General features: G+C 39.7%; 1 protein-coding gene across 1 annotated transcript in view; it reads left to right on the top strand.

The window, feature by feature from the left end:
• Positions 1-15,469, top strand: part of Cpd (carboxypeptidase D) — a 65,470-nt gene that overhangs the window by 26,930 nt on the left and 23,071 nt on the right. The window contains exons 3-10 of the mRNA XM_036195399.1: positions 675-817; positions 1,954-2,123; positions 2,885-3,234; positions 3,700-3,891; positions 6,168-6,335; positions 9,053-9,162; positions 13,866-13,971; positions 14,416-14,558. Coding sequence (XP_036051292.1) covers positions 675-817; positions 1,954-2,123; positions 2,885-3,234; positions 3,700-3,891; positions 6,168-6,335; positions 9,053-9,162; positions 13,866-13,971; positions 14,416-14,558 — 1,382 coding nt within the window. The remainder of the gene's footprint in view (positions 1-674; positions 818-1,953; positions 2,124-2,884; positions 3,235-3,699; positions 3,892-6,167; positions 6,336-9,052; positions 9,163-13,865; positions 13,972-14,415; positions 14,559-15,469) is intronic.

The following is a 15,469-nucleotide window of genomic DNA, read 5'->3' as shown; positions in this document are numbered from 1 at the left end:
ACAAGATGTGAGAAAATCAAGTGGTAGGCATGATAAGTTGACTCGCTCGTGCAGGAGTGTGTGGGCTTGTGTAGGTATGAAGTGGGGAAGGCGGTTGACTGTGGGTACTCATTCTCCTTCCAGTTCTGCCTCCCTTTTTAAAGAGTTCATTTTCCCTGATTTGTGGAGCTGTACCACCCTAAATGGAGTCTTTTTCTCTTGCCACCTTCTTGATAAAGGGAATACAGCTAGAATAGTAGATGCTTAATGACATGTTAGCAAGGAATGGCCTTCATAGCTTTAGGATAATGTGATCTCTTTCTTCTCTGTGTCGTTCTATTTTAAATATTAACATTTTTGTGCCTGATCTTTCACATATGTAAAATGGGAAAAATAGTAATACCTACCTTATACAACTGCTAGAAATACTGTGAATACAAAACAGAACTGGTCTAACATTGTAAGCAACTGAAACAGTTGTTATTAGCTGATTTAATCATACTTTTCATAGCTACTCATCATATCAATTAAATGTATTTCTCATATGTGTATATATATGGAAGGAATGCCTTCCCAGTGTATATAAACCTTCCTTCTTAGTTTATGTAATTGAAGAGCCTTCTTTCAATTACAAAGGAAAAAAACTAGAATTCCTTTCCTTTTGCAAATAAACTTGTTTTCTCTTCACATTGCAGGTGGTATGCAAGATTACAATTATGTGTGGGCCAACTGTTTTGAGATCACATTAGAATTGTCTTGTTGCAAGTATCCACCTGCTTCTCAGCTTCGACAAGAATGGGAGAATAATCGTGAGTCTTTGATCACATTGATTGAAAAGGTAAACATTGCTGCCTGGAAGGTTGGGCTTAGAAATTATGGGTTAAATAAGAGAGAGAAATTTGAATGCACATGAATAACAATCCAGATAGGGTGTTCTTTATCTTATGTGTTTTAAGGTTGTAGATTATCCCTAGAAATTATTAGTTTATAAACTATTAGAGTACATCAAGATCCACCTTTTATATCTCCATGTCCAACCCTGGCTCTGCTCTGGAAGCTTCCTTTGGCAGTCTTAGAACACTTTTACAAATGAAAATAATTGTCCAATTTGTCCTGGGGGTTTGTGGTATAGCTCAGGAGTAGTTTGGCATGAATGAAACCCTACGTTCAATTCCTGGCACCAAGAAAACCCTACAAATTCATACTATCACCTTGACAATCCATTGCAAGAGACCATTTACCACTATATGAACTGTGGACATCAGTTTAATGTAATTATCAGAAAAGCTCATGTAACTATTGACTATGCCAGATTTCTCTCCAAATTAGTTTGTTGAGAAAATTAGAAGCTTGGCTTCAAAAGAGAGGGAATTTCAAAAGCACTTCAGGACTATGGAGATTTTTATAATTTAAATTTAAGAATTGAGTGATGTGGCTGGATAGATAGCTCAGTGGTTAAGAGCAATGGCTATTCTTGCAGAGGATCTAGGTTTAGTTCCCAGCACTCACACAATAGCTCACAACCAACTGTAATTCAAGTTAATTCAAGTTCCAGAGGATCTAACATGCTTTTCTGGCCTCCGTGGGGCATCAGGCACACACATGGTACACACATATACATGCAGGTCACACACACATACACAAAATAAAACAAATTCTTTAAGATAAAAAGAATTTTTACTTGAGTACTTGGTCTATGTTTCGTTTCAACCTCAAGAGTTTAAAAAATACTTTAGCCCCTGGACATGGTAGTGCACACCTTTAATCCCAGCACTTCAGAGGCAGATGAAGGTGGATCTCTGTGAGTCTGAGGCCAGCCTGGTCTCTATAAAGAGTTCCAGGCAAGCCAGAGCTACATTAATAAGACTGTCCCAAAAAGAAAAAAGAAAAATTGGAAACTAGTATAATAGTTTTACTGTTTAGAAACTCTAGCACCAAACTGATTGCCTCTGAGTTCTGATTTTTGTCTTTTAGGTCCACATTGGAATTAAAGGATTTGTTAAAGATTCAGTAACAGGAGCTGGGTTAGAGAATGCAACCATCTCAGTGGCTGGTATTAATCACAATATCACAACTGGAAGATTTGGTGATTTCCATAGATTACTCATTCCTGGAATTTACAATCTTACAGCAGTTTCAACTGGGTAAAAGTTTTAAACTAAACTCTTAATTAATATGCCAAGCCTCTCTTTAGCTGCAAGACAGAGGGATTATCTAAATGCTACCCATCAAATGTGGCTTCTGTTTTTCCTTGTTCTCTGGCTTTTTGGTCCTTTAGTAGTGAGAAAGTACTATCACGGAGTGTTTTGTCACATAGTCCAACAGTGTGGAGCATAATTGTAACAGTGGGAGGCAGAACCATTGTAAAAGCTTTTCGAGAGATTCCTCTAACTGAATCTGAGAGAAACAGCCCAGGGCTCTGTAGATGGAGTTTGAAGGCCTGTCCTCGAAGCTTTCTGATACATTAAAGCAGTGGTTTTTCACTTCATGGGGATTTTATTACTAATCTTTAATTCTGAGCTTTTGTAATGGAAGGGAAGTGGGAATGCTAGTCTGGCAAGGCAGTGCAGAGATGGATAGCGCCTGCCTTTGAACATCATGGCAGCAGTTACATGGGGTAATTAGCTTGTATGTCCCTTTGAATATCACAGCAGCTTTTTTGACAAACATTCCAGTGTTTGATACCTGGGAAGCTTTGTGAGAGAAATAACTCTTAAAGACTTAATCCAGTATTTTCGGTAAAATAACATTCTAAGATGGCTAAATTATACAGTTGTCTTAGTTTAGTTTTGAGTTTTGATAGATCATTAAGTGCAGGAGTATGAAAAAAGGTCACTGTGTTTTTATAATGCTAAAGCATTGTGTGTCTTAACTCCATGCCACCTCCATTTCTAATTTTTTAAAGTTATATGCCATTGACTATTAATAATATAATGGTGAAAGAAGGACCAGCCACAGAGATGGATTTTTCCCTTCGACCAACTGTGACTTCAGTAATTCCTGACTCAACTGAGGCTGTAGCAACTCCTGGCACAGTGGTTGTCCCTAATATTCCTTCTGGAACATCATCCTCTCATCAGCCAATTCAGCCTAAAGACTTCCACCACCACCATTTCCCTGATATGGAAATCTTCTTGAGAAGATTTGCCAACGAGTATCCTAATATCACTCGTCTTTACTCACTGGGAAAATCAGTGGAGTCAAGAGAACTGTATGTGATGGAGATATCTGATAACCCAGGTGTCCATGAACCAGGTAATGGCTGGCCTTACACATGATTTCAGTAGCTCCTGTCAAAGCTAGTGCTTTGTCCAGAAATTCCATCTATAGTGTGTAACTTCAATTAAGAACACAAGGTCAAAAATAACAAAAAGCCATTCTGTTCCCAGAAGAGAGAATCGATTTGGTAATCTACATTTGCATGATATTAGTGTGTTCATAGATTGGATTCATTCAGCTGAGTTCAGTTTGGCATGTGGATATACATGTATGCATATTAGAAAGACATCTCTCTCTCTCTCTCATATATATACATATGCCTGCTCAGATATATATTCTGGTAAGGAAGCTACAATATGTTTATGTAGATTTTTCTTGATGTTGACTATACATGTTTACTTAATATTTTAGCTTATGGTTTTTTTTATGTATTAGGGAAAAAACAGACTTCATGTTAACTGAAGAAGAAACAAAGTCTTCCATGTAATTATTTGTTTTTAGGGGAACCAGAATTTAAGTATATTGGAAATATGCATGGAAACGAAGTGGTTGGAAGAGAACTACTATTAAACCTCATTGAATACCTTTGCAAGAACTTTGGAACAGACCCTGAAGTAACAGATTTGGTTCGCAGCACTAGAATTCACCTTATGCCGTCCATGAATCCTGATGGGTATGAAAAGTCCCAGGAAGGTAAAGCAGAGCTGACCATTAAAGCTTCACCTGTTGACTGTTGTATAGCATGGTTATTCAGGAATAGAGAAGACATTGAAGTTTTTTGTGTTTATGATTTGTGAGTGGTTTTAGCTTTTATGTACTTAGAAAATAGGGCAGACTTTTCATTATTTGATGAAGCATATGTATAGAATGTGTGTGTGGTATATGTACACTAGTACATGTGTGAAGGCAGAGGTTGATGTTGGATTCTTATTCAATTGCTCTACTCCTTATTTTCGAGAACCTGGAATCTGATTCAGATCAACTTGTTAGTCAGTGAGCTCCAGGGATCTACCTAACCCCGCCCCCTAGCGTTGGAGTTGCAGATGCACGTTGAGTACCTAGCTTTTTCTTTTTCTTTTTTTTTTTTTTCTTTTGGTTTTTTGAGACAGGGTTTCTCAGTGTAGCTTTGGAGCCTGTCCTGGAACTCACTCTGTAGCCCATGCTGGCCTCGAACTCACAGAGATCCACCTGCCTCTGCCTCCTGAGTGCTGGGATTAAAGGTGTGTGCCACCACCACCCAGCTGAGTACCTAGCTTTTTAATGTGGGTGTCCAGGGTCCTAACAGGTATTCATTCCAGCCCTTAATCAAGATGTGGGGTTCTTGTTTGGTTTTGTATTTCTGTAGTGGTTATTTGTCTTCATCAAGGTTCTCTAGAGGAACAGAACTGATAGAGATGAGTGTGTGTGTGTATGTGTGTGTGTAAAACCATAAAAAGGACTTAGTCAGATTGACTTATATGATTAGAAGCTGAGTAGTTCAACAATAATCGTATACATTGGAGAACCAGAGAACTTGGTAGCTGTTCAGAACAAGAAGCTGGAAGCCTTAAACCAAGTAACCAATGATTCAGTCCAAGGCTGAAGCCCTGGCAGCTGCCTGGAGTCCCTGATGCGAGTCGCTGTTGAAAGTCTTAAAGCTAGAGTCAGATCCATGGGTCCCTGCAGCAGCGGTGAATGCACTTGCTCAGGAAGAACAGAGCTGGCAGCTGTTAGCTGGCTTACTCCCTCATGGGTTTTGTTCTTTCTGGGTCCCCCAGCCTAGTGGACGGTCCACACACGTTCAGGGCCAGTCCTATTCATCATACTGTCCCATGTGTGTAAAACACCCTTGAAGGCACACCCCACAGTGTGCTTTGCTAGTCTTGTAGGTGTCTCAATCCAGTTAAGTTGACAAGCAAGATTAACTATTATTTATTTAAAAAATGGAAGACTTTTATAAATTGTTTCATTTTAACCATTCTTATTAAATTATTATATTTGTAACCATACTTTATCCTTGGAAAATCAATGAGATAATATTTGAAACCAGCAGCTCCCACACTCATCCCTGTTCCATGCCTGCTAAGTTAGTGTGGGAGGTGGTTATGGGCTATGGAAGGTTGAGGAGAGAATGTTCACAGCAGCAAGAGTTGTTTTGTCAGGCAGATGAAGTCTGCCAGGTGACAACTGTCTGTGGTCATCTCTGGCCAGCTCTTCGATGTTAGGGAATGGCCTTCCTAGGCACAAAGTGGGGTGTCAGGAAGGGAAGCTTTTGTATAAAAGGACAGCTTTGCAGAGCTAGTCTTTCTCTGTAGTCTCTCCATAGCCAGCCTGAAGGGTGTCCAGCCATCTGTTGGGGCGTGATCCTTTACTCTCCACAGCTGCTTCTAGCAGCGTGTCCTGTGAGTGGAGCAGGAGCGCAGTGTGGATGTGCAGACGGGAGGATGGCTCCCACTGCGCTGACACAGCTCTCACAGACAGGCTCCGCCTGATCTTAGCATTCTTAAGGTTCTTGCTCCTCACAGTTGCCAGCATCACAGATCCACACGCACACCCCTCCAACCCTTCTGGAGGGAGAGCCGGGTACCACTCAGAGCCCTCAGTTAGTTGTGACCACTTTAATGTTGGTCTGTTTTTTGTGATGAAGTCCCCACCAACTCAAGGGGTTGCTTATGCTACTATGTGTTTATTATTAACACTTGAGCAATGCCTTAGTATCATTTGTGTAATTTGGATTTTTTTTTCCTTTCAAAGGATGAGCAGAGCACAGATGCTCAAGAATAATGATTTTACCTCTTTGCCTTAAAGATCTAGAAGAGAGATTTAAAAATTATATATATACACTGTAAAAAAAACAAAGACACATTTTGCTCAGAGTGGGATTGGTAGCAATGGGCCTGATGTGCTTACACTTTAAGATGGCTGAAGTTGTGTGTGTGGCATTAAAATGTAATAAAACATGTCTTAAATTTTAATCCTCTGTCCTGCAGGAGACTCAATAAGTGTAGTTGGCAGAAACAACAGCAACAACTTTGACCTAAACCGGAATTTCCCAGACCAGTTTGTTCCAATCACAGATCCTGCTCAGCCAGAGACCATCGCAGTAATGAGCTGGGTGAAGGCCTATCCATTTGTGCTGTCGGCCAATCTGCATGGAGGTATGGCAGCTCCGTATGGACTAAGCAGCTCTCGCTGAGAGCATTTGAAAATCCTGCTGAAATTCTATCTGCTTTTAGTTCTAGGCTAGCTCCAAGTGAGTATTCTACACTGCTTCTGTGACAGAGGACAGGTAAAACCTTCCTCCTTGCTCTTTAGGTCAGTGAGCTGACTGTTCCCTCCCCACACACTTTCTTTCTTTCCTTTTGTTGTTGTTGTTATTTTAGACAGGTCCTCACCAAGTACCCAGGCAGGCCTGGGGCTCACTGTGCAGACTGTGTTGGCCTCTCACAGCGAGCCTCCTCCTGCCTCGGCCTCCATGGTGCTGGGAGTGCAGGCAAACAGTAAGCTCAGCTTCTTCTCATCTTTATTCCACTTTGTTCTCTCACCTTTCATTTTAATGCTATTTATTATTGTGTATGTATGGTGTGTGTGTGTGTGTGTGTGTGTGTGCATGCCATGGCATGTGTGTGGAAGTCAGAGGACAAACTTTCAGAAGTCAGTTCTCTCCTTTCACTGGATTTGAGGATCTAATTCAGGTTGTGGATTTACCCACAAGTGCTTGTCTCCCACTAAGCCATCTCTGCGTCCCTCTCCTTCTTCTTCCCCCTTCCCACCATCCTTCCCCCCCCTTTCTTGCTCTACTTTTTCCTCTATCACCTGCTTCCCTTTCTCTAATAGTTCTTCAAGGGCTTCATGTTTATTCATTATCCTGTGAATTAGGTACCATGCACTTTGTCATCATAAAAACCAAGCACCAGCAGATCCAAATGTTTAGTCTTGCTCTCTCCTAAAGTCTCATAAACTCTTTTATATAAGTATAGGTTTTGATGTTCTCCTGTCTTCCACTGTGCACTCTGTCTCTCTCTGTGTCTGTCTGTCTGTCCCTCTCTCTCCGTATGTATATACACACAAATACTATAGCTACTTAACTGCAGCATAATGACTTCATTCTCATTGAGGGTTTGGGACTATATATGTCAATGTGATTCATCAGGAGTGAGTCAGTTGAACAGAAAAGGTCAGTATTAGGAAAAATACCATAGGTCTGTATCTGAGCTGGTAGAGTAACCTGCCTAGCATCATGAAGCCCTGGAATCCATGAACAGAACCCCATAAACCTGGCATGGTGGCATATGCCTATAATCCCAGCACTCAGGAAAAAGAAGCAGGAAGGTCAGGAATTCAAGATCCTCCTCTGCTAAATAGCTAGTTTAAGGCAGCCTAGGATACATGAGAACTTGTCTCCAAACAAAACAAAACATCACAATGTCCAGCTAGAGTTATGTGAATGAGAGTGAGGTATCAGGCCAAAGAGATGGCCCAGCAGATATGGGCACATGCCAGATTCCATCCCCTGAACCCACACAGTGGAAGGTGAGACCCTACTCCAGTAAATTGCTTTCTGACTTCCACACATGCGTGCTGATGCAGTAGAAAGCATAAGTGGACACATGAGGACAGGATGACAAGCCGGAAACTAAAGCATCAGTCCTTTGGCACATGTAGCTCAAAGCTTTTCCCCAGACCCCCTTTACTATTTTCCTCCAGTGTAAAGCATGAGGGCGTCAGCAGCCCTTTGTGCTTGAAAGCATCACTGTCTTCACCTCGAGCCATATGGTACAACTCCAGTGCAATCATTAGACTGTAAGAGTTTTAGAATTTTTCTGTGTGGATCAGGCTGGCCCTGCTATCCATAAGTTGCTTAACCTGTTTTAGATTCCATGTCCAAAATAAGGGATGTCTTAGTTGGACCTTAAGGGTCTGTTCTTATTTAATTCCATGGCCTTTAAAATGTGTTACTGAAAAAGTATCAAAATTTACTCAGTTTTTATAATCTCAGATATCATCCAAGTACTTTACACATTCACTAAAATACAGTGTGAAGCTCCACAGCTTCAGAATGGCTGTTATGGCCATTCTAGAAGTTCATTGAGCTGGGTAGACTTTGGGCCCGCTTAATTTCACCGTGTGATATTTTTTTAATTGCAAGTTCTTTGAGACCTATTTAGTTAAGAGAGCCTTTTGATTTTGTGCATGGGTATTATTTCCCCACTTGCTCACTTTGATTTTCACTAGAGGAAGTGTGAGGTTTTTGTTGTTGCTGTTGTTTGTGGTTTTCTTTTTGATAGGCTTGGGGATTGGTGCCAAGCCCTTGTGCAGGCTAGACAAGCCCTCTGTCATGGAGCTACATCCCTAGTCTTTATTTTTCTTTTATATGAAGATGATTGGCCTTGACAAATTTGGTGGCTCTCCCTTATGTCTTACCTTTTCTGTTGCTGTGATCAAGCACCCTGACAAACTCTACCTAAGGGAGAAGGGGTTTATCTCAGCTCACAGTTCCAGGGTCCAGTCTGTCCTGGCAGGGAAGTCTTGATAGCAGGCATTTGAGGCATCTTCTCGTTTAGGAAACAGAGAATGGTCAGTGCTTGAGCTCAGCTAGCTTCCTCTGCAGCAGAGCCCAAAGAATGGTGCTGCTTTTTGGGTGGGTCTTCCTTTATAATGAACATAATCTAGATAATTCTTAAAGTATTCCTAGAGTCTAACCTAGTCTAAATAATGCTTCACAGGTGTAGAAGAAGCTTGCCGATGCTTGGTTCCAGATCCTGTCAAGGTCACAATCAGCACCACCCAGTTCTGACTGTACTGTGAAAAGCTTGTTTGCGTTACTGATTTATTTTAGAACAGTTAATGGTGCCTTTTCCTGTTTCCCTTGTAGGTTCTTTGGTGGTTAACTATCCTTTTGATGATAATGAGCAAGGAATGGCTATATACAGTAAATCACCAGATGATGCTGTGTTTCAGCAAATAGCGCTTTCTTATTCCAAGGTAGGTTTGTGTTTGAACAGCTCATGCTAGAAAGTTAATTCAATAAAAACTACTTTAAAATAAAGCATTCGTAGCCGGGTGGTGATGGTGCACACCTTTAATGCCATCATTTGGGAGGCAGAGGCAGGTGGATCTCTCTGAGTTCCAGGACAGCCTGGGCCACAGAGTGAGTTCCGGGACAACCAGGGCTACACAGAGAAAACCCAAAATATTAATAATAATAAATATAAAAAAATAAAACATTCAGGTCAGATACTCTCATAGCTAAAGATACCTATGGCTCTTTGCTTTTTTTTCTTCTTTTCCTCTTGTTCCCATTTCTCATCTCATTTTTGAACATCAATGTCTCTTTCTCCATTAGCTTTTAAACTCATGCCATGTATTTTTATCTGTGGTTTTTTGTTTGTTTTTTTCTCCTTCTATTTATTCTTTGTGTCTTTCACAACATACCTCTCCATCCCATTCATTTCCATGACCCTTCATATCCACTCTCTGCCCTTGAAACTTCCCCCCAAAATAAAATAAAATAAAATTTAAGAGAAAAGGAAGGGGGGGGAGGAGGGAGAAAGGGAAGAGCTCAGTCTCATCATGGAAGCTGTAGTGTGACACAGTGAGTCATGGCAGTAAACCCTTTTATCCATATATCTTTTCTTGCAATTGTTCATTCATCTATGGTTTTTAACTTAGTACCTGGAACACAAATGATAGTAGCTTATTTCATTTTATACATATTTATTTTATAAGCCCAGTAAAGTAGGTTAAAGCAGGAGAATTGATGAGTTTCATTTCTACAACTAAGCCTTGTTTTCATAAGTTAAATTTTATTGCCATATTGCCAGAACCATACTTTGCAAATAGGCTGTGGTTGCTTTCTCTTTGAACATTTGAAAACAGGTCAGTCTAATTACCATACTAACAAAGAAGAAAAACCTGTAACCATCTCAATAGATGAAAAGAGTTGAATACTGGTAACACAGACCTTTAGGTCTGTAAAGTCTACAGTTTGACTCTCTGGCTCCCTGTGTAAATACTGCCAGTTGGCCATCGTGATACCTGAATCCCAACCCTTTGGAGGTGGATGATGAGGCAGAAGGATATTGAATTAGAAGACACCCTGGGTAGATAGCAGGTTCCAAATCAGTGTTGGCTATGAGTCCTTGGCTCAAAAGACAAAACAGAATCACCAGTGACTCATTTAAGGTAAAGTTTTACCACAATGTAAAACAGGTAAACAGAAGATTCTGTTTTCTAAACTTCCTATAATGAGCACAATTACCTTTCCAATTAAAAATACTAAGATAGTGACTGGGAAAGCTTCACAGTTAGTAACAAGCATGATGACCTGTGTTCAGATCCCCGGTGCCCACATAAAAAGTGGGGCGCAGAGGCACATCTATAACCCCAGCTTGAGGAAGGCAGACAGGAAGACTCCTGGGATTCCCTGGCTAGTCTCAATGAGTCCACAAACTCCAAGCTCAAAAAATAGGGTAGAGAATGATTGGAGAAGACACTCCTCAATCTCTGTTCTCCACTCACACTGGTATGATGAATTACACTGACATTTTTAACTGTATTCACTGTCACCAAACTCAAAAGTGTCAAGGGGTGTTTGTGTGTGTGTGTGTGTGTGTGTGTGTGAGTGAGAGAGAGAGAGAGAGAGAGAGAGAGAGAGAGAGAGAGAGAGAGAAATTTAATTTAAAAATGGTTCTAAAAAATACTATGTTGGGATTTGAGTAGCAGGTACAGCAGTTTCCAATTTTGGTCTACTGATTGTGATTTATTGGTTATGGATCATAAAGGTTATTACTGCAACTCTGCTCTCTGATTTCAACCTTTGATCATCCCACCTTCATATTCCTTCCCTCTCTGCAAATGGACCTTGTGAGATTCATATTCAGAGTTGCTAATAAAAGAATGCAGCTGTTGATTTTACCTTAAAGAATTGTTACCTTTTATTTGAGTGTGGCATATCTGGGGGGACATGCATATAGTAAGAAGAATGTATATTTTACCATCTATCAAAAATCAAAATTAACTGATCAGATTTTTTCACATATTCCCATCATACTTTGTACTCATTCACCATGACTTAATATTTTTTTGTTTTTGTTGTTGTTTTGAGACAGGGTTTCTCTGTGTAACAGCTCTGGCTGTCTTGGAACTCACTTTGTAGACCAGGCTATCTTCAAACTCACAGAGATCCACCTGCCTCTGCCTTCCTAGTGTTTGGATTAGAGGCGTGTGCCACCATTGCCTGCCCCAACAATTCTTTACCTTAATTTTATTTCCTTAAACTATTAAACTTTTTTTGTTTATCTTTCTCCCTAGCCTAGCCCTATAGTCATATCTTTCAGTGATATTCCTAAGGATCTTGCACATCCTTTTGACATACCTGCTTTTTCAATATCTAGTCCTCAGTAGTTAGCACTGTCTTCATTTGGTTTCTGTAGCTATGATAAGGCCCATGACCAAAAGCAACTTATGGAGGAAAAGCTTTATTTGGCTTGCATATCCTGGCTCCAACATGATCTAAAGGGATAGACACTTTCAAAGGACAGGTTGGGTAAAGGGGAGTCTTAAAACTCATAGCTTCTGGAGGAGAAAGAAATGAAAGGTGCCTTCTGGCAGTTCGTTTAAGAGCAAGAAAAAGAGGAAAGTGTAGGGTTGTATGAGACAGAAAAGTACTTCTAAAACCCAAAGCCTCATAACTTCACGCTTCCCAGCAGGGTGAACAAATAAAGCCACCTCACTCAAGTGTTGGACTTTGCTAGACTGACAGAAAAGGTTACAATAACAAATAAGCTAGGAATCATGTAAAAGAACCCCATAATATAAAAATGAACAGAGAGATATTCACAGAGAAATTCCTAAAAGTTAGGAACTGAATTGTCACGTATATAAACAAGAAGACCCTATACTCCAAACGGAAGTCATCAGAAGAAAGTCATAAGTTGGCACCCCAGAGAAAGTAAGTGTAACCCAGATGTATGCTGAGAATGCAAAGCAACATCTTCAGTTGAAAACTATGGAAACGAGTGAGGGGGAGGGAATAATAGGACTCATGGTATACAGTTTCCTTATCTTCTGTCATTAATACTTTCGGTGTCATACCTCGTAAACAAAGGTTACAAGGATTTATTCCTAGTTTTCTGTCCTAAGTTTTAGCTCCTATATTGAGATTTTGATCTTCTTTTAATTAGTTGGAGGTATGATGTACGGAAGGGTTATGGATTCAGTCTTTTGCATGTGGATATTCAATGTCTCCATGCTGTCTTTGAAAGATTATTCCTTGCCTGTTGAAGTGTTTTGGTGCCCTTGTAAAATATCAGTGGTCAGAATACACTTCCTAGAGCCATTCAGGTATCACATACCACCTTCACTGGCTCCTAACAGCTCTGAGTGTGAATCAATATGGTGGCAGTTACTGCCTAGAACAGTGGTGTCCAGAGTGTGGTTTATACTAGATGACCTGAGAAGATGCAGGAAGAATGCTAGAAATCTATTTCGACTTCTTTACAGTATCCTTTAACATTTATGAATGTTTGTAATGTACATATTGGTCCAATAGTAGAACAGTACATTTCCAAAGTATAATCTGATGAGTAGGTAGACATGGATATATGTGGTTGGAGTTAGAAGATAGCGGATCGTGGTGGCAACCTTCAGCAGAAAACCAGAAAGCAAAGTAAGGCTGGGTGTGGTGATGGATGCACACCTTTAATCCCAGCACTTGGGAGGAAGCAGGATCTCCAGGGTCTACACAGAGAGTTCCAGGACAGTCAGGACTATCTAGTAAAACCCACACTAAAAAAAAAAAAAAAAAAAAAAAAAACATATGTACAGTTATTACAGTGATCTAAAATAATGGTTTTTATATGAGTGTGGTGGGATCATATGCCTTTAATGGGCATAGTAAGTTTCTGTTAGGAGCTTGTTTATATATTTTAAAATTAAATGGCTAATTCTCAAGGTGATAGGAAAATTTCACCTTTTTTTGTCCTTCTTTTCTATTGCCAAGGAGGGAGGTGCAGCTTTGGCCATCTTGTAGTTGAATTTCTTCAGGAAACTTCTTCCCCAGTCAAAGCCCTCTTCTCTCCTCTGGATTCCTGTAGCATTTATTTGTGCCTCCATGGAACTGTAAATGATTGCACACATACTAAAGACACCAAGACACAAATTGTTTCCAGGAGTGTTGTCCTAAAAGAAGGAAAATGGCTGGAGAAATGGCAAGAAATAAATAAAAATAAGAAAAAAAATACCAGTCTCCCCATTCCATACTGACTGGTTTGGTCTTGTGTAGACAGCTGTTGCCATACCAAGGTCTTCATTTTAATTATTTTTCCTTATTACTGTATGTGAATGTATGTTGTGCAGCAGGAGAAAGAGGTTGCCTGCCATGGCATGTGTACAGGTCAGAGGACAACTCTGTAGTCAATGTGGATTCCAGGGGTCAAACTCAGGTCTCCAGGCTTGTGCAGCAAATATCTTTACCAACTGAATCACTTCAGCGGCCCTTGATTTTTATTTAAAAAAATAAACTCACACAGTCAAAATTCAACTGACAGAATACTATACATTGAAAAATCTCAAACTTCTATACACCCCTTTTGGTATCCTTTTAAAATTTTTGCTGTATCCATCCAGCATTTTTTTTTAATATAGATGCAAACAAATACTAGTAATCATTTTTTTTTCTTTTTCAGGAAAATTCTCAGATGTTTCAAGGAACACCTTGCAAGGATAAGAGTATCCTTAATGAGTATTTTCCTCATGGGATAACAAATGGAGCTAGTTGGTATAACGTCCCAGGTAAAGATCAAGGCCTTACAACTTAGGTTTTCTATTCCCCTGGTTGGTGCTGCTTGCTAATGATCTTCTTCAATTTTGAGAAAGAACTGTTGTTTTTTATAAAATGCTCAAATGATTTAGGACACTACAATAACCTTTTCAAATGTTTGGCATTTAGTGCTCTTTGAGCTCTGCATAGACACACTGCATTACAGCCTGACCAGGGTCTAGATTTTTACCTCCAAACCATTATAGGTCTTTCATGTGCTAGTGGGAAGGCTGTGCAGTACAATGAGTTCTTAATGAAAACACAGCATCAAAGAGCTCTCCCATGAGTTAGTACTGTTCTTCAGTCACTGCAGGGACAAGATAATTTGGCTTTTTACTAGGAATGATTCTTACCTTGTAGAGTCTAAACTATTTCAAATGTATTCCCAGTGATGTATTTTAATTCCATGTCTTTAGGTGGTATGCAGGACTGGAACTATTTACAGACAAATTGCTTTGAAGTAACTATCGAACTAGGTTGTGTAAAATACCCATTTGAGAATGAACTGCCAAAGTACTGGGAGCAAAATCGAAGATCTCTAATTCAGTTTATGAAACAGGTAACTACTCAAGAACAAACATGATTCCGTCCAAGACCAAGATGAGCTTTATGTACATGTAGCTCTTCTATAGTGAAGTTAGAGAATGTCTTTAAAACATTTGTATGTGTATGAGTGTCTGCATATATGTATGTGTACCACATGTGTACAGTGTCCATGGAGGCTTTGTGGGTGCTGGCAAGCAAATCCAAGTGCTCTGCCTGAGATGCAAGTGTTCTTTTTTTTTTTTTTTTTTTTTTTTTTGGTTTTTCAAAACAGGGTTTCTCTGTGAAGCTTTATGCCTTTTCCTGGAACTCACTTGGTAGTCCAGGCTGGCCTCGAGCTCACAGAGATCCGCCTGGCTCTGCCTCCCCAGTGCTGGGATTAAAGGCACACGCCACCACCACCTGGCTTGATGCAAGTGTTCTTTAACCACAGAGCAATCTCTCCAGCCTCAGTATATACCTTTTCTAATTCTAATTTTTTTTTTGTATATTTGCTGTTTCTATATTCCAGTTTGTTTTGTATATTTACCTAGAAAATTCATGGGTGTAGTTGAGTTTAATTGGGGAAGAGGAAAAAAGTGATTAAACAAGGTATCATTTGCTGTAATGGTTAGTGATTACTTTTTAATCCTGTCTTTATGAAGAGCTGACATGAGTTAGCTACTTACCAGCATTTGTTAGGTTATTTTTCTTATTGTCACTAATTATGTGTATGTGTAACATACACAAGTGTGTAACAGTTTCCTTTTATTTGAATATGCACAGTGGCTAACAGGTAAAGAGTCTTCAGAAATATGTGAATGGTTCATTAGAATAACCTAATATGTTATGCTACTACATTTCTTTAGTTTTCCTGAGTTTATATACTAATACTAAAACCACTATGTGTTATGTATGCATTGACATGTATAGAGAAGGCATATGACT

The sequence above is a fragment of the Onychomys torridus genome, chromosome 8 (assembly GCF_903995425.1).
Source record: "Onychomys torridus chromosome 8, mOncTor1.1, whole genome shotgun sequence".
Lineage (NCBI taxonomy): Eukaryota > Metazoa > Chordata > Mammalia > Rodentia > Cricetidae > Onychomys > Onychomys torridus.
Note: the sequence above shows the minus strand (reverse complement) of the source record. Positions and strands in the feature narration are given on the sequence as shown.